General features: G+C 48.3%; 1 protein-coding gene across 7 annotated transcripts in view; it reads right to left on the minus strand.

Annotated features, from left to right (window-relative positions):
• Positions 1 to 1760: 1760 nt before the first annotated feature.
• Positions 1761 to 24663, minus strand: part of LOC103187816 (2-oxoglutarate dehydrogenase, mitochondrial) — a 39760-nt gene continuing 16857 nt past the window's right edge. For 4 of the 7 annotated variants that reach the window (XM_042344531.1, XM_042344530.1, XM_007907476.2 and 1 more), the window contains exons 4-24: positions 24048 to 24150; positions 18271 to 18315; positions 13692 to 13807; positions 13021 to 13175; positions 12411 to 12557; positions 11935 to 12025; positions 11240 to 11419; positions 10474 to 10602; positions 9718 to 9897; positions 9351 to 9503; positions 8776 to 8878; positions 8290 to 8418; positions 7435 to 7585; positions 7053 to 7180; positions 5718 to 5896; positions 5389 to 5460; positions 5041 to 5166; positions 4511 to 4583; positions 3611 to 3774; positions 2815 to 2969; positions 1761 to 2662 (exon numbers count right to left, since the gene is read on the minus strand). In XM_042344531.1, coding sequence (XP_042200465.1) covers positions 2539 to 2662; positions 2815 to 2969; positions 3611 to 3774; positions 4511 to 4583; positions 5041 to 5166; positions 5389 to 5460; positions 5718 to 5896; positions 7053 to 7180; positions 7435 to 7585; positions 8290 to 8418; positions 8776 to 8878; positions 9351 to 9503; positions 9718 to 9897; positions 10474 to 10602; positions 11240 to 11419; positions 11935 to 12025; positions 12411 to 12557; positions 13021 to 13175; positions 13692 to 13807; positions 18271 to 18315; positions 24048 to 24150 — 2703 coding nt within the window. In that variant the 3' untranslated portion in view covers positions 1761 to 2538. Of the gene's footprint in view, positions 2663 to 2814; positions 2970 to 3610; positions 3775 to 4510; positions 4584 to 5040; positions 5167 to 5388; positions 5461 to 5717; positions 5897 to 7052; positions 7181 to 7434; positions 7586 to 8289; positions 8419 to 8775; positions 8879 to 9350; positions 9504 to 9717; positions 9898 to 10473; positions 10603 to 11239; positions 11420 to 11934; positions 12026 to 12410; positions 12558 to 13020; positions 13176 to 13691; positions 13808 to 18270; positions 18316 to 24047; positions 24151 to 24266; positions 24367 to 24663 lie in introns of all 7 variants that reach the window. The other 3 variants (XM_042344532.1, XM_042344533.1, XM_042344534.1) reach the window with 3 other exon arrangements.

The following is a 24663-nucleotide window of genomic DNA, read 5'->3' on the forward strand; positions in this document are numbered from 1 at the left end:
GTCTCAACATAATGAGGCGCTATTGCAAATGCAAGGATTATTATAATATGAGGAGTCCTGCAGCTCAGTGGTTAGAGCACTTGCCTCGCAAGCGAGAGGACTTGGGTTCAATTTCCAGCAAGGTGAAATGTTGGGCAAGTTTCCTTACTCCACACCTAGCAGCAAGTAGGAACCTGGTGCTGGTCGATTGGCAGATCATTTTTTGGGAATAATAATCCCTTCAAACAAGAAAAAGAACAATTTGGTCACTGAATCCACCACTGTTTGTGGGACGCTGCTGGTTTCACCCACAAATTATAGTCAATTCACTTTACAATATATTCTGTGAAGTGCTTTGCGACGTCTTGAAGACGTGATGGGGCGCGGTATCAAATGCAAGGATTATTATTATTATAATATAACATTTACACAGTGGTGAACGGCTGCAGATTCACCTGATTGCTCTTTTTCCAGCGATTGGGACAGTCAATGAGGTCAACAGAGTGAAGTTTCACGAGGGTGCAATACCTCATGTGGCTGAGTGGTGGCGCTGTTAGATCATATAAGAGATCAGTGCACTGTGTGAGTCTGATACCGGCAGTGTGGCCACTCACACACACAGTCACACACACACACAGTCACACCCTCCCCGGAGAGAGCGTTTGCTTTCTATTCAATCATAATAAATGAATAAATAAATAACAGTAATTTGGTCACTCAGCCCACGACTGCTTGTGGGAAGGGACACTGCTATGAGCAATTGGCTGCCGTGTTTCGCCCACAAAAATACAGTTAATTCACTTTACAGCATACCCTGTGAAGCGCTTTGGGACGTCTCAACAACGTGATAAGGCGCTGTATCAAATGCAAGTATTATTATAGGCATGGTTAAGAGAAAGATCTTCAGGCGTGATCTGAAGATAGCCAATGAGGGAGAGATTGATCAAGATAGGAGCTCTGATCCACTTGGTCTCAGGGTTTAACCCTTTGCTCCCTCCCCCTAGTGAATTCTTTCCTTTCTACAGCCAGAAAGAGATCTACAACGCACATTTGCTGATCCCAGTTTACCCCTTAATGTTACCCCAGGTCCTCTCGCTTGCCTCACAAGCGCGAGGACCCAGGTTCGATTCCCAGGCAAGGCAAATCCTTAGACAATTTTCCTTACTCTACACACCTCAGTTTACCTAGCAGTAAGTAGGAACCTGGTAGTTAGTCGATTGGCAGCTCATTTTCCATGGATAATAGTCCCTAAAAAAAACAAATACATAAATAATACTTTGTCACTCAACCTATGACTGAGACACTGCAGTGCGCAATTGACTGCTGCGTTTTACCAACAAAATATACAATCTTTACAATATATTCTGTGAAGTGCTTCGAGACGTCGCAACGATTATTATTATTGAGACATGTTGAGTTGAGAAGTGATGAGTTGAATGTTTGGTCCCATGATCCCAGAGCCCTCCAGTTCTGTACCTCAGTCTGCTGTTCCCCTCCATTAAAGGTCAACGATAACACCTCCAGGAGAGGTGCTGAGAAGTGATGTACGGGCTGGGCATCTGTACAGTTTCGTTCACACAACACCGTGAGTGAGTGAAGGGGCAAAGCAGCCCAAGCTCTGACCCATGAGGACCTCCAGTATGGTCTGAAGGTAGATCATTCCTGATGGGGTGTGGGGGGTGGGGGGGTTGGGGAGGGTGGGAGAGAAGGTGGCTTGGGGGGATGTGGAGAAAGCAAAAGTATTTTGCCACCAAAGCAGTTACAAACAAAAATTGCCCGTGTTGAGTTTGCATGACAAGGAGTGACTTTATTGATGAAGCTAAAATTCAGTTGAAAACTTTATCTGGTACCAAAATAAATAAATCAGTTTTTGCACTGGCAGCTCGCTCCCAGAAGTGGTGATCGAGATATAAGGATTTCCCCCCCTCCCCTCCCTGCCAACGCCTCCCCCCTCCCCCTCACCATCTCTCTCTCCCTCTCCCTCCTAGAAGCATTGGATGAAAAGTGCGTTGTTGTTGTCATTGTCTTCCCTTCTCTCTCTCCTCACAAGTCAAGGACCAAGAACATTTCTGGTTACCCAGTAGCGGGGGGGGGGGGGGGTGGGGGGTGGGGGGGAGAGAGGAGGGGAGGTTGCGGGTGATTGGGGTGTGTGGGCGCTAAAATCAGAGCCTGATTCAGCCATGAAAAGAAGGGGGGTTGGGGGGGGGGAGGCGAGGCAGTCTACGGCTAGTTCAGAAATAGAAAAAAATTCCTTATTCACAAAAATGTACAAACCACTAAAATTTCCTGCCTTTTCAACCGCCCTGTTTGCCTAGTTCCTCCCCTCCCCCGCCGTGAGAGAGAGGGGGCCGGGCGTTGGAAAGGAAAGCACACCGGTGGCCTGTTTATACACATTTTTCCCTCCCCCCTCATAATTCCTGCACTGATTCGAGGTATGTTTTCTCTATTTGAAGTGAAAGCCCCCAAAACGTCCCCCCCACCCCACCCGCCAAAGAGCTCAGTAGCATGCACAGTCTATGTCCCTCAGAGTGAGAACAGAAGGTGATCCGAGAGGAGAGGTTAGTTTTCCAGGTGTTTGAAGGATTCCAGGTTGAAGCTGGTGTCCAGGAAGCGCTTCAGCTCGTGTAGGTGTGTGTTCTTATTGCCGGTGGCAGGGGCCGAGGCTGGCTCTCGCCCACAGTACCTGCCGGGCACAGGCACCGTTAGCACTGGTTAACAGTCACACACAAACTCACACACATAGATACACGCACACACACACACACAGACAGAAAGACAGACACAAGAGAGGCCAGTTACAGGAACTCTCTCCCCACTCCCTGGTCAGACACTCACCAGACGGGCCGGGTACGGTGTGTGGTGCTGCGGATGCGAGGCTTGACGTACTCGTAGTAACCCTGGTTTTTATGCTCCTCCTGACACCACACCAGCTCAGCCTGGCTGTACTTCCCCGCCTCCTGATCTACCAGGTCAAAGGGGAAGGGGGACAGCTGGGGAGACAACATACACACAGCCTGCGTCAAGCTCCTAAAATCAGCATCACCTCCAAGCAAGGCAAACACCGCTACCACTGGTCACGGAGTCCGTACCCAGGGTACACAAGTATAAGATAGCGACTTAATAGTGATATAATTATCATATAATGTGAGTATAAATATAAGTATTGGTATAAGTATAGCGACGACGGGGGGGGGGGTCTAAAAGAGAATTTAGGCACCTCCGACTACAACACGCACCCCAACTCTGCATTGGAACATCAGATTAGACTATGTGATTTCAAGTCCCAATGTGGAACCCACAAACTTCTGACTCTGTGGCAAGAGCCCACACACTGACTGTGACACACTCATCGGGCTGACCCACACACGCTGACTGAGTCGGGCTGACCCACACACGCTGACTGAGCCGGGCTGACCCACACACGCTGAGCCGGGCTGAACCACACACGCTGAGCCGGGCTGATCCACGCACTCTGGGCCAGGCTGACACTAAGAGAGCATGGAAGGCCACCAGCTCCGTATTATAAGAAAGAGAAACGCACTCAGTCCCACCAATTGCCCCCCACCGGCCTCACTAACTGCTATAAACCATATACACATAGTGGGTACATGTTGGTCAGTCAGCAGCTTACCTGCTCCAGCCTGGTGATAGCGACCTCCGCCTCCATCCCTCTGCTCTTACGCTCCTTTGCCAGCTCATAGTACACTTTCCCAGTGCAGAACAGCAGCCTCTTCACCTGCTCCGGGCTCTGAGCTGCCGGTCCCTCCTCAACAATAGCTCGCAGGAACTCCGTACCTGGCACAGGGAAAGTCAAGCCTCGTGTGGGACACAGCAACTCCCCACAGCCTCCCAAACCCCAACCTCACTCATATCCATATTAATAACACAGGCTGATATCATGTGTTAAAGGAACAAAAACAACTTGTATTTGTACGCCAGCCTTCACGTAGGATGACGTTTCGGGAATGCTGAGCACGGAAATAGTGTCACTAATAAATACATAAATAAACAACCCTCGCCTTTGAAACAGCGCCTTTGACATCAGGAGGACATCTCAATGTGTTTCACAGGATTTTACTGTACAGTGGAGCGACTGTAATTTGTGGGTGAACGCGGCAGCCAATTTGCACACAGCTACGCCCCTGCAAACACCCATGAAGTGACTGAGGGGATTGTTGGCCAAGTTGTTGGAGAGAGAGAGCAACTCTGTTCTCTGTTCCAATAGTGTCACAGGATCTTTAACTTACGGGGAGCGAGGTTCAACGTCTCATCTGAAGGATGGTGCCTGACAATGCAGCACTTCCCCAGCACTGGACTCCAGCGTCAACCTAGACTGTGAGCGCAAAGGCCTGACGTAGGGGTTTGAACCAACAACCAGGGTTTGCTTGTGTGTGTGTGTGGGGTGGGGGGTGTGTGGGGGCAGATTACACCTTCTGCAAATGGACCACAACTGATTAGTCTCCAACACAGCCAGTTACACCTCCCCACCTTCCCCACACCAACGCCCCCCATAATTTCAGTCACCACTAACCTGAGAACATGGCATCAAAGCTGGACTTGGCATCAGGGTGACGCAGCAGGGATTTGGGTGTGAAGATGATCAGCTGAGAGATAACAACAAGCAGAGAAGGTGTGAGGCTGGTCAGCAAACAGCACAGTTACTCTGTTTCACCCTGTGTTATTGCAGAGGGCACAGTGTGTGTGGCCTGTACACCGAGTGGGGTGAGAATCCATCACATGGGGTCCCGCGACACACAGAATTCTTGTGAGCCCCTCCCCAACAACAAATAACACTTATTTAGTGCCTTTCAATGTCAGAAGGACCTCCTCCCCCTCCCATCAGGTGGCAATAGTGAGGAATGGCACAGGTAGCCTCTGCACTGAGCCAGTGTCGTCCCACTCCCAGGCAGTGACCAAGATTGGATTTAACCTGCGAGGCGCTGGGTGGCTGGGCTCTGTACTGCCCCCTCCCCCCTATCCCGGGCAGGGCTCTGTACTGTACTGACCTCCACCCCTTGTACCAGTGGAGGCTACACTGACACACACACACACAGCACTGACCGGCTTCCTGAAGGGCAGGAGGATCTGCCTGCGGAGAACATGGAAGTAGTTGGCCGGGGTGGAGCAGTTCACCACAATCCAGTTGGAGTCGTACAGCTGGCGTACGGCAAAGTCATCGGTCACTTTCTGTAATCACAGCGGCACTGAGTACAGTCTGTCCTCCCCACACCCCCACCCCACATATACTCCCCCCACATTCCCCCCCACAACGGCACTGAGTGCAGTGTGTCTCCCCCCACACATATACAGAGCAGCGCTGTGTACGGTCTATCATCCCCCCACCACATGCGCACACTACCCACACCCCACATACCCCGTAATGCCAAACGCCGCGTGCCTGAGACTCACCGGGACCACATCAGGATCATCATTACACATCTGCAGGAACCTCTCTGGCCGAGCAGACGAGTGTTCGGGTCCCTGTAACACAGACACACACGACTGTCACACATAACACTTCACAAAGCCCCCAGCGCTGCACTGAAGCATCAGCTTAGACTGTGATTCCAAGTCCCATTGAACCTACAACCTTCTGAATCAGGGGTGAGTCAGAGCGCTACCCGCTGAGCCGGGTTGGCACCCGCTGAGCCGGGCTGGCACCCCCTGAGCCGGGCTGGCACCGCCTGAGCCAGGCTCACACACGGACTAACCTATATGAGCAGGAGGACCAGCCTTACCATTCCCTCCATGCCGTGAGGGAGCAGCAACACGATGCCGTTCTGACGCACCCACTTGGCCTGACCAGGGCAGATGAACTGGTCAATGATGCACTGTGCAGTATTGTGGAAATCCCCAAACTGAGCCTCCCAGAGAACCAAAGCATTGGGACTAGCCATAGCAAAGCCCAACTCAAACCCTGCAAGAGAGGAGAGAGCACAGCACAGATCCACAGAAACTTGTTACAACACCACCAAAATTACATTTGTACAGCGTCTTTCATGTCAGGAGGACGTCCCAAGGTGCTGACCCGAGCTGGGGTCAGGAAGGGTGAAGGGCAGGGGATGAAGCAGGGAGATCGAAAGAATGGACGAAGAGGAGGATTTTGAGACAGGTCTTCAAGGAGGCAAGGGAGGGGTTAAGGTGGAGGGACTACAGGATGGAGATCCAGAGGGTGGGCGCAGAATAGCAGAAGGCTCGCCCACCAATGGTGGGCCGGGCCAGGTGGGGGATGTGAAGCAGGCCGAAGCCCACCGAGCGGAGGGAATGGGCAGGATGGTAGGGGATTAGAAGGTCACAGAGGTAGGGGAAGCAAGGCCATGGAGGGCTTTGAAGGTGAGGACCAGGATCTTGAATGGTATCCTCTGTATGATGGGAAGCCAGTGGAGTCGGCAGAGCCGGGCGATGTTGCGGAGGTGGGGGAAGGAAGAGCGGGTCATAGCACGGATGTGGGGCATCTGAGGTGAGGAGGCGCTGACTGGAGCCAATCAGGAGAGCCTCGTTTCTTGTTAATATTCAACTGAAGAAAGTACGCTCTCATCCAGGACTTGGTGTCTGACAGACATTCTGTCAGGACAGCAGTGGTCCTGGAGTCAAAGAAGTCAAGGGTGGAGGCAGAGAGATGTATCCACTTACATGTTACAAAGCTATTACACAGTGCAGTGCCCATAACTCAACTCAGACACTGTGAGTGGAGACGGGGGGGGGGACTTTCTCTGCTGGAACAAAGAAGGTTGAAGGTGACCTCATCGAGGGATTATAAAATGATGAGGGGTTTTGACAGAGTCAATATGGAGACATTATTTCCACTGGTCAGTGAGTCAGTGACTAGAGGGTGACCAGTCAAAGAGGAGGTTCTTGAGACAGGCCTTGAAGGAGGCAAGGGAGGGGGCGAGCAAAGGGACTGTGGGATAGAGTTCTAAAGGGTGTAGGCAGAGAGGCTGAAGGCCTGACCTTCAATATAAACTAACATATAATGTACTACAATACAATATATAAGACAATACAACACCGAAACACAAACATAAAGCAGCAGCCGGCTTCCCACACACGGTTGGACAAGGCAGGTGACTTACCGAGCACACCGTACTCTGACAGGGAGCTATTACACACTGTGTATGGAGCCTGGTTGGGCCACAGATGATTCATTGGGATACAGGTTTTCTTGTCCACATTCTGGTTGTGGAGAACATGATGGCGATGGCTGGGGAAAGACAGCACGGGTTAAAACGTCCTTTACCATCACAAGGGCACGGCACACAAGGCTACACAAACAGCAAGGAAATATAGATGGGAAGGGTCAGATCCTCATAATAATAAGTCTTACATTTGTTACAGCGATCTTCAGGTCTCAAAGTGCTTCACAGCATACACTGGGAGTGTGTGACTATTCCTTACATGTGATATAGAGACTTATCATCCCGCAGCTGCACGAGGCAGACAAGCGTTTGCCATTACCTGAAGGTCCCTCTCTCCACGTCCTGGCCACTCAGACGGACGTGAATGCCTTCTTTAAGCAGGGAGCCAAGGGCCATGTACTCAGCCAAGGCCCAATCCACAGTGCGGTTCTTTATCATCTCTGCCCGGCCCTTCAGGATGCGAGTCAAGCCTGCCAAGTGCATAGAACATCAGGATGAACAGCACTGCAGGCCAGCACAGTGACTGGGGTTTCTAACTGTTAATTCAGTCAGTGATCAGAAAGGCATCTACACTATACACCGCAAACACAGGAGCATTCACATGGCAGAGGGTCTGAATTACACCATCTTCTGCTGCTCACCAACCTAACACGGCTTTGACTGGATAAAATCCACAATGAACTTCCTTTCCTCCTCCTCTCTTGACCTGCTAGTCTAGATAGCGAAGGCTGGCAGTGTCTGACCCCAGCCAGCATCGCAGCGTGCTCTAATAATAATAATCTACCTTGCACTTAATACAACGCCTTTCACTTTGTGAGGACGTCTTAAAGTGCTTCACAGGATTTATTGTGAAGTGTATCAATGTTTTGTAGGTGAACCCGGCAACCGATTCGCGCACAGCAATATCCCACAAACAGCCATGTAGTGAGTGACAAACTCCCTTCACAATAGTGTCATGCGATCTTCAACGCGAACAGACACAGACAGAGAGTTAACATTTCAGGATGAAGGATACTTAACTGACAATGCGGTGCTCTCTCCCCCCATTTCCCTCCCCAGCCCTGTGTTGGCGCGTTAGCTAGACTGAGTTCAAAATCCCGACGTGGGGGCTCCGAGTCTACAACCTTGTGACTGAGAGGCTGCTGAGACCCTGAGAGTTACTGCAGATACCGACCTCCGTGGATGGTGAAATCCTCCTCAGGGACGGAGCTAGCAATTTTCCCAATGTGTTCCAACATCTCTTCATTTAAGCCAGTGGGGGGACAGCTCATGCTTTTCGGCTGGCCGTCCAGAGTGAAGAAACCTAAGACAGAAAACGAGAAACACAACAAACCATTTACATTTACACAGCAGCTTTCACGTTGGGAGGATGTCCCAACACAAAGCACTCAACACTACTACTGGCCGAGCACCTGAGCTGGGGGGCGGGAAAGTTGACCGAAAGTACGGTCAGAGAGGAAGGTCTTGTATAAGTGAAACGCATGAAGTGCAGTTGACACCACATATTTGAAAGCTATAGACTATTTCTCTGTTCTCTTCTGTGCTGTAAATGTCTACGGTTTCTGTCTGTTGTTCTTCACCCCACTGAGAACATGACAAACCTCCTTGTGATAGATCTGGCTCCCAAGGAACTTAGGCCTAACTAGTCACTGAAACCTACCAGGCCAGGGCGAGTCCAGCCAGTGCTTAATGTGAGAAATCTTCTCATCCTTCGATCGGGTGTATGCCTCCTCACAGATCTTATCATACTTGGCCATTTCCTCCTACAGTAACACAAATGAGAAAACCTGAGAAGCAGTAGTGTGAACCATAAGAACAGGACAAGAAAACCATTTGGCCTCACAGTCAATTAACTCCTCTCCATGTAAAAACAAACATTTCTGATCCAGTATTCGGCAGAAATACCTCCCGGCCTCTGAAAATAAAACATCACAATGGCTTGGGAAGGATGGTCCAAGCTGGGCAAGCAGTGGGAAAGCTTACCAGACAGCGCTCTCAATGGTAAGCTTTGTGGTTTTAGCTGGTTAGACTCCAGTAGTTACCCCAATGCACACTCTGGACTCCCCCCAAGCCTTGGCTCTTGCCAACCTGCGCCTAATACTCTCCAGAATTAGGTGAGCAACGTGCATCCCTCCAGGGAGAGAGAGAGAAAGAGACAAGAGTGCACATTCCATGCACAATTTCCATGTGGAGGTGGCACCCAACAGGGAACATTTGGAAAAGGCAACTCCAAACCTCAAACTCCTGCTGGTTGACCACCCCCTCAGCCATCAGCTTCTCCGCAAACTTCTTTAGCACCGCCTTCTGCTTCTTGATCTGCTTGTACATCAGCGGCTGTGTGAACATAGGCTCGTCCATCTCATTGTGCCCGTTCCTCCGATAGCAAACCTGTCAAAGGAGAACATAATCAGTTCAGGCCCCAACAATACAATACCACTCCTTACATCTGATATAGCGCCTTCTGATCCACATTGGGAGGGTATCTCAAAGTGCTTCATTGGATTTATTGTGTATATTGTAGGTACTTGCAGCAGTCAGTTTGGGTGATGGAGCAGGTGTCAAGGCAGACAAGATGTGAGCAGAGTCACAGCTGATCACTCACCAGATCGACCACCACGTCCTTGTGGAAGGTGTTCCTCCACTCCGCGGCTACATTACACACGTACATCACTGCCTCAGGGTCATCGCCGTTCACGTGGAAGATAGGAGCGTTGACCACGCGGGCCACGTCAGTGGGGTATGGAGAGGAGCGGGCCACACGCGGATCTGTGGTGAAGCCGATCTGAGAGAAACAAGCCTGACCTGAGGACACATAGCATACGGCATGCTCGCTCGCAGACGGCAATTCTGCTCTTCACTCAAGAGAATAAACTTCATTAAAAGCCCAGTGAGTATCAGCCCAGGCTGGGCTCAGCCCTTTGCTATCGCAGCAGGCACAGTCCCCCAGGTTCACCCTGACCAGAGTATCACACAGCCTGACAATGACTGCTGGGGAGACTCGGAGCTTGGCAGGGCAGCCCAATACAATACAAATATAAATTTATACAGCAGGAGGACGTCCCAAGGCGCCTAACAATAATGGCTTGGCACCCAAGCTGGGGTTGGCATCTGAGGGGAGTGGAAGGGGAAAGATGATCGAAAGCATGGACAAAGAGGTAGGTGTTGTGACGGAGCCCAGCATCCTGTTTGCCTTGTTCTAAACAAGGACTAGTCAGTTCATCATTTACACTAGACCTTCCATGAAAGAGTGCAATATATCCCTAGTCCAGGCCGGAGCATGTCCCAGTGTAAAAGGGCAGATAAGATCAGGACAGTGGAGGAGCGAGCGTTGGGTTAGTCAGTAAGATGGTCACTGTACCTGGTTATTCACCACCACGTGGACAGTACCGTGGGTGGTGTACGACGGGAGGTCACTCAAGTGGAAGGTTTCGTAGACAATGCCCTGCCCTGCAAACGCAGCATCACCGTGTAGGAGGACGGACATCACCTGGAATAGTCACAGAGCAACACCCAACACAGCCTTAGTTACTGGCAAATAGACAAGGTTAACATCTACTGTGTAACAATTGTGGTTTGCTTCACAATTACACCTCCCCATTGTCAATGACTAGTGGCTATCCTTGGAGCTAAGCAGGAATGTCAGAATCAAGCTCACCCTCTGTGACGGTCTCCAATCTGATTCCTGAGCCAGGCGGGTCCGCAGTATTCCAGGGCACTGCTGATCACAGCACAGCCAGCCTGGCTCATCAGCAGGACTTGGAGGCACAGACCAGTCACTGGGGGCAGGGAATCCTTCTACTCAGTCATGTTAACGTTGCAAGCCAAAACCCTAACAAGTAGGGTGGTTCTAGCTGGACAAGCAGCGGGAAAGCTTGCCAGACAATGATATCAATGGCAAGCTAAGTGGTTATCTGGTTAAATTCCAGCAGTTATCCCAACGCACACTCTGGGGTCCCCAAGCCTTGACGTTTGCCTCCTGTAGCCTAGCCTTCTCTAGAACTAGGTAAGCTCAGGGCTTGAAAGAACAACCGTCTGACCCCGAGATAAGAGTGCTACCAACACAATCAGGCTGTCTCTCACGTCAACCTCTCTTCAGTTTGTACCAGTGCGGAACCCAATTTTACCTTCTTGCCTTCGGTGTCACCGAGGTAAAACTGCTCTGCCTTAGTCTTGCCTTGTACCACAGGATCCGCGGCTTCCAGGTGAGACGGGTTAGCCACCAGCGACAGAGTTATATTCCTGTTTGTCACACGATTAATCCTCCTGTGGTACATCCCCAAATGGTACTTTACATCACCACTGCCCTGTGGAATTAATAAGAGCAGAGTACAGTACCCACCCGGGCTGCAGAGGGAACAAAAATAAATTGCATCTACACAGCAGCCTTTAAGTCGGGAGGACGTCCAAAAGCGCTGGACGGTCGAGACTTTGCACCAGACCTGGAGGATGGATTCGCGAGGTGGAGGCCGGAGGTTTGGAAAGCTGACCGAAGGCGTGATCAAAGAGTTAAATCCCAAGACGGAATCTTCAAAGAGACGAGGGAGGGGACGAGGTGAAGGGACCGTGGGATGGAGTTCCAGAGGATGGGGGCAGAAAGGCTTGACTGTCGATGGTGGGGTGGGCAGGGTGGGGGAATGTGAAGCAGGCCGGTGCCCACCGAGCGGAGACTGTGTTTTTGGAAAATGCAAAGGAATAAGTAACAAGGCTGGAAGCTGTATCAAACAAACTGAAGTCAGTCTGTACAGCACCTCAAAGCTTTAAACCACAACAGCTTGTAACTCAGTGACACAGGAATTTCCATCGATGGCTGGGATCTCACCTCATCAGAGGCTTCCAACTTGGAGTCAAACTGACAGAAGATCTGCTCCAGCTCCTTCCTGATCACATTGGCCAACACGTTCAGACGACCTCTGCAAGAGGAGCAAACAGACCAAACTACAATGAGGAAACGGCTGCTGTGAGATCTGGCTTTCAGACACCAGGTTGCAAAGGACAGCAGAGGGTTTAACGGGACAGAGAACATGAAGTTTTCAACCCTAGTGACCGGGCCGTTTTCTTCCCGCAGACAACAGCCTGTTTCTAGACTGAGGTGTAAAGATGTTCAGGGTATCGAGGGATATGGAGCAAAAGCGGGCAAATGGAGTTGAGGTACAGATCAGCTATGATCTTACAGAATGGCGGAACAGGCTCGAGGGGTTAAATGGCCTCCTCCTGTTCCTATGTTCCTGTTTCAGTTTTGGCACACTCGCTTTCAACTCTTCTGCTCCCACTCACCGTGCCGGAGACCTGAGTTACCTGTGAGGCATGCCCATGATGACGTTATCAATGCCACTCTCGCTAGATTTGTCAATGATCGTTTTCAGCGCTGGGATCAGCACCTCACAGCCTTCCAGGCCAAAGCGCTTCTCAGAGGACCATTTCCTCTGCAGAAACTCCTCAAACCTGGGAAACAAACCACATAAACAGGTCAATCTCAGCCATCGGAAAACAGTTTTTGAAAATGTACAGCTGCTTAAATTTAACAGCCAATACTAACGTTAAAATAATAATCTTTGCATTTGATACAGCGTCTTTCACATAGGGAAAAGGCACTTCAAAGGATTTACTGCAAAGTGTAGTGACTGTGTATCTTGCAGCCAATGTCGTGGTGATCCAAACTCTATGCAGTACTCTAGGTGCACCCTGACCAAAGCATTGCACAGCCTGAGTATATAGTGAGTGATGGCACCTGGGAAGGTTAGATAAAGCCAAGCTCCCGTTTGTCTTGTTTATCGCTGCTTCACTCTGCTTTGATATAGTGAGTGTTGGGATGAGGAACTGCAGAGCTGTTGAAGGACATGTTTCCACAGCTCCCAACCCCAATGTGTGTCAATCAGTTACTGGTCAGCGAGGCAGGAGCTCTGACCTGGTGGAGCGGACCAGCCTCGCCAGAAGGGTCCTCTTCTCCTCATTGGTGAACTGCATGACCCCAGGAGTCTCAAACTTCTGTCTGATCCATTGGCATTGCTCCAAGTCATTGATAAACATGAACTCCACACCAATGTGCTGGCAGTAAGCCATCTGAGGGGAAGAAAGCAGGAATGTGGTCAGCAAGAGGCAGCATGTCATAACCATGGACACCAATGAATTTGTGGCAAATTTCCCCCTTAGATCAGCTTTGTTTTGGTCTGACATATGCAGAAACTAACCCTTGCTTAAAGGACTCCAAACTACAACAACAAATTAAATTTGTAGCTGTGAGGACGTCCCAAAGCACTGGACAGTCAGGGATTTGGGCCGGAGCATGGGGTTGGGATCAGATGAGATGGTGGGTAGGAGGGTTACCAAAGGCATGATCAAAGAGGAGGGACTTGAGACGGAGATAGATCAAACTAGACACGAGTTCTATATTATGGAAATTCCTGATTCAGGAATAGATCCTCTCTCTTCTTGGAGGGACGCACCCCGCTTACCTAATCCTGCAGAGCATTAGACGAGAACCGAGGCTTGGGGTGTGAGAGGGTTAGGGAGATGCGAGGATGAGGACCTTGACATCAATTTAGTGAGTTCTATAATTAAAGAAATCAACTGGCCTACCTCCAGCCTCCGAATGATCTCCCGAAGAGCAAGGGCAGACTCGTTGCCTCCAATGAAGGTAGTTGTAGGTAAATGGAAGACCTTGTCCAGATCAGACTCGTGGAGGCCGTAAAAGCCTGAGTGATGTTTGCCAGTGAGATATGAGTGGATAGAGAAAGCCAGAGAGCAGCAGCAGAGAGGGGTAGAGAGCAACACACAGCAATGTGGGGTTCAAATAGAAGAGAGAGAGGGAAGGAGGTTGAGGCAAACGGTGGAGAGAGAGAGAGAGAATAAACAGGAATCCAAGATTTAACAGAGCAACCATGCATTACAAGCACGTTCAATGTTGTAAAAGACAGGACCATTTTGGAGTCATGGAAGCGGGCACAAGGGAAGGGAGTTGCAAAGTCAAGGCAGGTGGAAAGCAGTCATTGATGAGGGATTGGGCCATGATCAATTTATAGATATATAATTTTNGGGGGAAAGATTTTGAATAAGAAAGGAAAGCATTGTAGAAAAATCAAGATACATTATTGGTACAAACAACCAGAGGCAAGGAAGAGAGAAAGTGACAGAGGGTAAACAAGAAAAAACAGGTTAATTCTTACTATGGAACACTTGGCTGTACAGTACTGTGTAAAGCAATAAACACAATATCCACTGAAGGTTAACCACAACAGGTGCACCCCTAAATTACTGAGTTACACACCAACATGCACTATGTGAACACACAACTATCACAGGCAGTGAGCGCTCAGTGCTGGGAGCCCAATAGCTAAGCAAGCACGTGCACACCAACTACAGGATTAGTATAGTAATAGAACACACCACACTGTTAGGCTGGACTATTAGACAGAAATGCTCCCCTCTCACTACCATCCCGCCACACACTCACACTCTGCTCTAATCTTTCGGATATCTGCCAATGACTTTCAAGTGGAGTTTGGGAAACAGATTTTGAAAAGTTGTGAAACTAGTTACACTGTCAGTTTTTATCTGTTGACTTAGTCACACCCAGCTCTGGACACCCCAATGCTCATGCCAAGTAGGCAAGTTCAGGCCAACTTTCATTTCAGAGCAGGGATCAGACCTGAGAACACAGCCATCATTGCGATGTAACCTTCCACCCCTTCCCACACCACCTGACTAATGCTAGGATGTGATGGTACCTGTTGCCCTCCAGACAGTGAAGCCTCAGAGCAAATCCCAATCTTCTATTCAGTTAACGTACACAAGTGTATACTTCCACTGGGGGTGGGGTGGGGGGGGGGGGAGGGAGGGATTCACTGGGCAAAGCAAACCTGAAACTAAATGGAGCTTAATCTTTGTTAGATATCAGTGGCTTAACATTCTCTTATGGAGTAGGGAAGGAAACTTGGTGCCTGCTTCTGCTAAGATCACAAGGCTGCTATTAATGCTGTTGGAGACTAGAATGGAAGTGAGTTTTCGGTGAGGACTGCAACAGAACAGCAGTGTACAGACAGACTGGGGTTTGATGACTTGTGATATAGACACAGTGCACAGGAACCAAGGTGCAAACAGTACTGCAGCCACTTGGCCCAGATGAGATTGAGAAAAGTTCAAGATCTCTCAAACTAAAACCTATTGTTGTGGCTGGATCAGCACAACCAACATGACACAACACAACACAAACCAACACAACATCAAGACAAGGAGAACATAATCTTGAACTGAACAAGTCAATAATGAGAGAGAAGTCCTTAAAGATGATGGAACCAACAATGTGGAGGACAGAACAAAGTGTCCAGGGACCTCAGTGGCCAAAACCTGAAGTATCTCAGGGTCAACGGTGATGCATCAGCCCAGCAAAGTGAGAGTGACCTCAGCTATTGGTTACCCTTCCCCTGTCACGTCGCCATCAACGGCCTTCAGTCATTACACCTCAAACTGCAGGAACTCCCTATCTGTATCTCTCCGCCTCACCCCTCTCCATCTTTAAATCTCACTTTAAAACCTGCCTCTTCGACTGTAGCTGTGGTCACCTCTCTCTTCCTCCTTGCTTGGCATCTAACCCTGGACCAGAACAGCACTCACCGAGATGTACCCTATTTGAAGGGCAAGCTGTGATGCTGTATATTGAAGCACCCTGGGTCACTACCCTGCGCGAAGGGCGCTATATAAATGCAAGTTGTTGTTATTATATTCAATATGGTGACTACATGATCAGTTCAGTGGCACTTTTGGTGTTAAATATCAAACATACTGTACCACTAATTGACAGTATTGTCTCTCCACAGCTCCACTGTTGAGCACAGATGGGGACAACGTCAATGAGGTTGTCCCATGTGGAGGGAAGGACGCACGTCACTACAACAGTAACAAATTACATTTGTATAGTGTCTTTCACGTCAGGAGGACATCCCAAGACGCTAAGTCACAACACAGGCAAGACCAGGGACTCTTCTCCGTCTACATCCAGTTTCCAAGCGGGTCAGTGGGTAGTGAGGCAGGAACTGTGCCTCACCCAATCTCTCCCCCTCCCTTCTCCCACTCCACCTCCCTCCCCAGCTCAGAGGCACTCAAACCAACCACTTGTAAAGATTATTTAACTACTTCAGTACCAAGTGGAGTCCTGTAGCTCAGTGGTTAGAGCACTCACTTTGCAAACGAGAGACCTGAGTTCAATTCCAGGCAGGGCGAAACCTTGGGCAAGTTTCCTTACTCCACACAGAGCCTAATAATAATCCCTCCAAAAACAATAATAAATTGGTCATTTTCAATCTACGACTGTTTGTGGGACATTGCTGTGCGCAATTGGCTGCCGCGTTCGCCCACAAATATACAGTCAATTCACTTTACAGTGTGTTCTGTGAAGTGCTTTGGGACGTCCTCCCGACGTGAAAAGCGCTATATCAAATGCAAGGATTATTATTATTATTATTAAGTGGGAGCTAATGGCAGGATCTGTGGGGCCCAATCGCAAAGATGAGTTTCAGTTACCTTAACGGGAGAGAAGGGCTATTAACAAACCAGGATAATCAGGATGATATCTCCAGGCAGGCATGCCCAGCGCACAAAATATAGACATTTGGATTCAGCCCACATTGCTCAGTTGTAGTCTAAGATTCAAGATACAAGTAGAAGGAGTACACGGACAGATGGAGACAGACATGGTTCAGCAGAGGTGATGTCTACTTCTAAACAACGTTTCAGGGATAGGGTATCTATTTTTAGGAGGGGAGTGGGGGCAGGGGCGTTAGGGAAAAGAGAGTCTGTTAAATATTTAGTTTTTGGCATTTGCAAAAGAGTTTTTTCCTGCACTAAACTTCCTCCAATTACCAGATGTGTATCAGCCAGAGAACTGAGCAGTTCAAGTGAAAACTGTCAAGTATTGAGTCACTCGTATACAGAAATAGCCACCTTTGGAACTGCAGCTACCAACCTGCCTTATCTCAGCCTGTCAGGCCAATGAGTCTCAAAAGGTAAGACAGTGATGAATAGCTGAGTGTTCTTAAACTCATACTCATCTTGAAACCAGTTTGCCTCAGCTCTTAAAGGAACCACTTTACAAATTAAGAATTGTCTGCGTTTTGGAACCATTGCAAAATGGTATAATATCCCACGGGCCATGAGGTGGATTTGGGATACAAGTGGCAGAATTTCTGTCTCTCCTTCCCCTTTCCTCTCCCCCACACTCCCACTCAGCCAAAACAAGCTTCATTTCCTTGCAGTGTGGGTAACATTCTATTGAATTTCCTTGCAGTGCACATCAGTCGATATTCAGCACAAACGAAAAACACAATCACTCGTTGCAACATTAATCCCTGGATCACACGACTGAGCAGAGAATAATCAGAGATGTCATGATAAAGCGTTGCACAAGAATGTATGGGGCAATTTCCACATTTCCTGGCCATCGCGGCCTTTAACAGCACAAGTGCACCCCCCCCATCCCACTTCGCTAACCAAACACAATGATAAGCAACGGATCACTTTTTTTCCGGGAGGGGGGGGGGGGAGAAAGAGTTAAAAGATTGGCATCTTGTTTAAACATCTCTGGGCCCAGCTCAGGTGGCCAGCCAGCCAACAGCATTAAGTGCTTTGAGTTGTCCTCCCAGTGTGAAATGCGCTGTGCAAATGTAAATTGTTTTGTATTATTGCAGTCACTGTTTCAACCCTGAGTCCAACATGTGTGTACATGCACATACACACACCACTGACTGGCTTACAAGTCAATGTAGACTCCTCCATTAGAGTTTTATTATCTGTTGGCTCTCAGTACAGTACTACATGGCACAGCTTTAAAACTCAGCCTAGGCTGCGTTAGCTGAGGAGCCATGCTATTACCAAGCCACATGGTGCTCTGTTTGGGCCACACCTACAGTAGTGCAGACAACACAAGGGACTGCCCAGGCCTGAGAGGCCACCGAGGATGAACCCATCCTCTCTCCCGCCGTATCATGACATCAGTGATTTGTCTAGTGAGCTAGGTTTGCAGCATCTAGTTCATTCTAATCCCTTTGAAGCTGGTGCTGGGATTTTCCTCTCTCCCTCTTACTAAAAAAATCACGGGAGGCAGGGAGGGAGGGGATGTTAACCAAAAAATATTGGCCGAAGACTAAGACCAGCATCTGCCTACCTCCTACCGTCAACTTTCTCAGGCGATCCTCGCAGACAGCAACGTCTATGGGTGAGAGTGTAGAAACAGAGAGAGAGAGAGAGAAAGACACACACACAAAACAGAAAGAGCGAGCAAAATAGTTAGTTTAGGGGGGAAAAAAACTTTTTTTAATAAATATAAATAAAAAATGTGCGCAAGAAGCAAAAAGAAGAGATAAACTAAGGTTAAACACAACTCCACATCAAGTCAGTGACGGTTAGTGTTAACTGCTGATGAACTGTAAACACATCACAATCATCAAGGATTGGTTTTAACAGAGAGAAGGTGGGTTTTGGTTTTCACAGGCTATACATTCCAGACACTTATGTATTCAGTCAAAATGCAATTTTCACTTTTAAAACTGCTCCCTGTCCGTGGTGAAAGGGTTTGTGGGGGCGGTAATGCTACATACAGCAAGGCTCCTTCTAACCTTCCCTGCAATACTGTGCTTAAAGCATCCCCTGACCCATCCACATCAGTCCTGGCCTGTGCCTAAGACACTCACACTAAGACAGGACTCCACTCATTGTGGAGTCCTGTAGCTCAGTGGTTAGAGCACTCGCTTTGCAAACGAGAGACCTGAGTTCAATTCCAGGCAGAGGGCGAAACCTTGGGCAAGTTTCCTTACTCCACACAGAGCCTAATAATAATCCCTCCAAAACAAAACAATAATAAATTGGTCATTTTCAATCTACGACTGTTTGTGGGACATTGCTGTGCGCAATTGGCTGCCGCATTCGCCCACAAATATACAGTCAATTCACTTTACAGTGTGTTCTGTGAAGCGCTTTGGGACGTCCTCCCAACGTGAAAAGCGCTATATCAAATGCCAGGATTATTATTATTATTATTATTAGGGCTGACACGTCCCATCTCTAATTGTCTATTGAAAGCAAAACACACAGCACTCTATTACAGCGCAAATAAAGAGCTTTAAAATCCATCTAGCATTTATTACAAACATTTATATATATTTTAAAAAAGTTGCCAAGAAAGAAAGGTTCCAATCCCAGCCTCTGGCCCACTCAGTAAGGGATCACTTCCTTTTTTGTGGATATTCCATCGTACACCTTGGGTGAGCTGACCATGAGACAACAGTGATCTATCTACAGGCTGTCCAGGTCAGGCGGCAAATACAGTGAAACACTCAGGGCCCACTTAGACTCAACCTCGTGGATGACAGCGTGCGGAGGGGGGAGGGGGTCAGTATGTACAAACACTACCAGTACAGAACAAGATTGATTCTAGTAAGACGAGATTTTGCTTTAACAACTGAGTAATTTAATCAAGCAGAATGAAAAACAGTCATTTTATAGAAAAAAAATCCAATGAATATGTGGGGAATGGATACATGGAATGTGGTGAAGAGTGGGTAGTGGTTGCAGCAGCACACCCCATTCACAGGGTACCTTCCAGGACATTCAAGGTATGGAAGAGCAAACACGCAGCAGGCAGGATCCAGCTATCAGCCCCAAACAGCCTGGGAGGAGCTAATAGAGGGCTTCAATTTCATTCTAAAGACTGGGTGAATAAATGATAACCGAACAATGCTCTCACAGCCATCTACAGACTCTCAAAGCCACAGAACACAGAAGTGCAAAGGGAAGTTCGGAGCAGGGAACACAGGATTGACTGGGAAAGAATTCAATTCAACCCAACTCCAATATTGGGGCCAAACAGACAAGATAAACATTAGCTGGCTGAGCTAAGCTAGGAGGCAACTTTGCTCCAATTTACCAGTTCACCGCTTGCTCTCACCTAAGGAGATTTGCAATTCATAATAAAGCAGCCATTGTGAGATTCGAGACATTAAGGCTCATCTGGCTGGCTGCGTAAATATTCCAGTAAAACAACGCAGTGAATCTACAAATCAAAAAAACCTCTGCATTGTTACGCACAATGAGGACATAAGGTCAATGATGTCAACTGCACACCAAGGATAACAGTGCCAAAAGCTTCCTTCACATTTATACTCCAACATTTAAACAATCCCAAATCCTGCTCACATTCAATGTGAGAGTCCTCAGTGACTGACACAAACACATGTGCTCAGGGACGAGTCGAGAACAGGCCTACAAAACCAGTGCAGTTCAGATGCGCTGCAGTTACAGCAATGTCCACTGGAGGCAGGATAACACAGCTTTGAAGCTCCTCAGAGTGAAGAAACACCGCACTGTACAGGGGAAAGTGCAAAGGGCTGCAGGGGAGCTGTTTAGCAGCTTTAGATAAAGGACAGATTGTACTCAGTACTGATAAACAATCCAAACTGTCCTTGGACAGAGGGTTGGAAACACAAGAAACAAAGACCTTGTTTGACTTAAGAACCCATTGCTCATCTTCACACTAATTCCAACTCCTTCCGTGGCCACGCTCGCTGCACAAGCAAATGCCTCAGTTCTGAGAGGAACAGAACAGGTTTGAAGCCATAGAAGGAGTGTCTGTACTGCACCTCTCAGTGAGGGCTGAACTGGCTCTGGTTGATACCAACTAATCCAAACTGCCTTGGTTGCATTCTGCCCCCATTAAGCAAACCTGGTCCAGCAGGTATAATGTGCTCAGCTAAACTAGGGCCCCGAGCCAAACTACTATCAGGATGTGACACCACTCACAGATGCGAATCTCACACATAGATCACAGCAATTGTGAGAAGCGCATCCGTTTCTTAAGAAGAATTTCTGACAACAGGCTGTCTGTGATTTTGTTGGTCAGCCAGGTGTCTGACACACGCAGAAATCCATCACCGTGCCTAAGAGTATCTGAACCAGACCCACAGGTCTGCCACCTACACATGGATATTTCCCCGTGTCTGGAATGGAATGCGCACTCACATCCCAGCTGAAGGACGCACCTTGCTTACCTAATTCCGAAAAGTGTTAGGTTTCAGGTTGGCAACAGCCAACATTTGGGGGAGCCTGGTGTGCGCGTTGGGGTAACTGCTGGAGTCTAACCAGCTAAAGCCACATAGCTTGCAAAAGCTATCTTTTGAACCTGCTTGGCATCACTGTGCAGTCAATTAAAGGCTCATTTCCTCCATGAATCGTACCTCAATATTGCTAATGTTGAACAGCTTATTGACACTCAACTCTTTGCCTGGCCCAGGCTGTCCGTCCATCTCTCCTGGACGAGCCTGCACAATGGTTAAAGCCACAGACACAGCAGCACTAAGGTCAGGTTGTTTAGAAAACAGAAGCGGGAGAGAAGAGAATGAATAAATAGAAACTGAATGTCTCTGGCTGGTGCAGTGGAAGTTTGCCTCCCACCAGGGAACTCACAAAGGAACTGAAAAATACAAAGTAGAAACGCACGCTTCGAACTGAGTCATCGAGGCTGAACATGAACAGAGGCAGCAGCGGCCACAACATTAGCATATTACAGTGCTGACTGACTGACGCACTCTGCTCTCCACATTCTCCCGGCACACTCAAACCTCTTTGAATCCATGATTCAGAGGGGACCGCACCGAGGTGCATGGAATTTTAAATGGAATTGAAAAAGTAAACCCAGAAACAAAATTCAGGCTGCACTAGGATTGTAGACGGCAATCTACAATCTACACGGGGTGAGGGGAAGATTGGTCGCGGTTCGGGAGGGATGAGATTGGATGGGCCGAAGGGCCTTCTTCAGTCACACCAATCTTGTAAGACGAGACGGTCTTTTTAAATCTTGTACAAGAGAGCAGACTGAACAGACTGGTAGCAGGGTGTGTCTCATGGTCCACAAAACATCACATTTCTGACCTCACCATGGAAGGCAACAGCTTTAAAAATCAGCTGAGATACTCAGAACCAAACTCAGTTACAATGAGGACCCCTGAGGTGCAGAAGGTTCAGCCAGGGATGCCCAGACAGGTTGATAACCATCAGTACAAACAGGCAAAGGCTCTGCTCTCAGTCTTGTTTACTAGTCACTAACCCGGTTATCTCGAGCTGGTTTAATAATAACAAGCAGGTGGTTACAGCAGCAGAACTGAGACACCTTGTACATAGGGGCTTGTGATATGCGAGATAGGCACCTCCTCAGTTACAGGGGCCGGGACTGTAACAGCTGGCTCTTTGCCCGGTTACATGAGCTGCATTATCACTGTTATTACAAATCCTGGCAGCGGGTTAACTGTTGATTAACTTCTGGAAGCCAACTAAGGGCCAATGCATCTTATCTCTGAGTGAACCTCCAGCCGTGCTGCCCCCACAGCAGCCCGTGCCAACCACTTCACTGCCAGCGATATCACACTGCAAACTGAAACATTCCCCCTCCTCCACCACTGGTCATTTACTTAGCACTGAAAGTGGCCATCACGAGAGAAAGTACAACGACTGAGTGTTCACCATGGCTCCTTTACCCTCAGGCTGCAAGGAGCCTTCAGAACATTAATCCATCAAGTTTTAGAAAGTGTAATATTTGTTGCAAGACTAATGAAATCCCAAGCAGCACTTGGAGGGTGTAAGTAAGAGCTGCAGGTTTTTAGTGACGTGTGAAACAAGGACAAGATTTCACAATTTGCTGCTTTAGTGAAAAGATTTAATCTACAAGTCCTTGACTTCCTTGACCTTCACGCTACACACTAAGGGGGGGAGGGGGGAATGGAAGATATCAGACAAGTTGATCCCAGAGTCTGTTAATGTTGCTTTAACTGTCGCTGGGAAGAGCAGGCTGGTCAAAGACTGAAATAGATTGGCCTCGTCCAATTCCACTGCACTGCTCTCTGCCTGATCAGCTGGAAAGGAAGTGTTCGGAACAGACATGGAAAAGGCCAGTCTGTTACACTCGCTCACACCTCTGGTAAGAAGCTGGTGCTGCACCTCACTGTCAAGCAAAGTCAGGTTAAAACTAAAGGAACCAACTCAGGAATGTGTTTACAGTGAGATCTCTGCTGCAGCAACGCAAGTCACTACTTGAGTAACTCCACACAAACATAGTGATCACGACTGCGGTCAAGCAGTTATGTGAAGTATTAAACGATTAGTACGGAGAATTATAATGCAAACGGTTAGATATAAAACACGTTTCTGGGATGGGGGTGGAGAGTGGATTAGCAAGGTGATGGGGACACGGCCAATACCACAGCTAAGTCTATCTACAACTTTGAAGGGTTACTGGTATTCCCTGGTGATAAAGCTTATCCAAATGGAACCCAGCAGCGGACAGCATGGTGATGATGGCCATGCTGAAGGGTCACCAGGACAGGAACTCTATCCAAGGACTGGAGAGGCTTTGTCTCTGAAAGGGACCGGTTCTGTTCTGAGATTTTATTTTCATATATATTAAAAAAATTATTTTGCCAGGCCACCAGCAAATAATTCAAGATTAAATCAAAACTGAAGCCGGTGCTTAAGAACATTGGAGCGTCTGGGCTCGAAATCCGTGCCACTGATCCGCTTGCACTCCCTCAGCCATTGGGGGAGACACAAGATCTAGTTGGAGAGATGTATTGCCACATGTTAAAGGTTGATCCTTTGGTGGAGGAGAAGAGCGGCAAACTGAGCTCAAAGGGGGAGGGAAGAGCGAGAGAGAGATGGAGGTCAAACCAGATGTGTTATTTGCTAAGGAGGCCCCACCCAGCCACTGGGTTCATTCTTTACACAGCCGCTTACAAGACAGCGTTGGGAGACGCGAGCGAGTGGAAACATAGGGTGCGTTTAGTCTTCAGAAGCCCATGCAGTTGTCACAGCTCAGCAGTGAAAGCCCAAACCCTAATTGACAAAACCAAACAGAGAGGAGCTCAAACCAAGGAACACCAGTTATCCCAGAGCCCTCACCAATTCCGTTTGAGGCGGTGACTAGGTCTCCTGGTACGGACGAATCCAGGTCCGCAGCCAGAATTCCTAGTGGATCCAGCTGAGCTACGTGATGCCCTCGTATCTACAGAAAGGAACAGAATGGAAAGGGGGTGGAAAAGGGAGGGGCAAAGGGATGGAAAACACAATTTAACATCAGTTTTTCTTAAAACTGTTAAGATATTACAAAACTAATCTCACCACAACTGGAGGAACCAACAGGTAAAGTACAACGCGATTCATCAAAATCAACTAGATTAATGCCAAGAGGATCAAGCTTTGCGATGTGGTGACCCCTGACCTGCAAACAAGGAACAAGAACATCCAAAAAAAAACAAGAGGTTACAGATATGTGTGGAAGAGGTTTGTTCAATAAACCATCCCAAGTGTTATTCAGTGAGATGCAAAGCAGTGTGCAAATTATTCCCATTATTCCATAACTGCAAGCAACGTACACGTGGGAAGCACATTGCACGACTTACCTCCAGCGAGATCAGGAGCTCAAGCTTATCCTTGTCTCACTTCACAGAGTTCTGGCGGATCATACCCAGGGGGAATTAAAAGGGAATCAATAGCAGCTACCCACACCCACATAATC

Source organism: Callorhinchus milii, unplaced genomic scaffold (genome assembly GCF_018977255.1).
Source record: "Callorhinchus milii isolate IMCB2004 unplaced genomic scaffold, IMCB_Cmil_1.0 Scaffold28, whole genome shotgun sequence".
NCBI classification, from domain to species: domain Eukaryota; kingdom Metazoa; phylum Chordata; class Chondrichthyes; order Chimaeriformes; family Callorhinchidae; genus Callorhinchus; species Callorhinchus milii.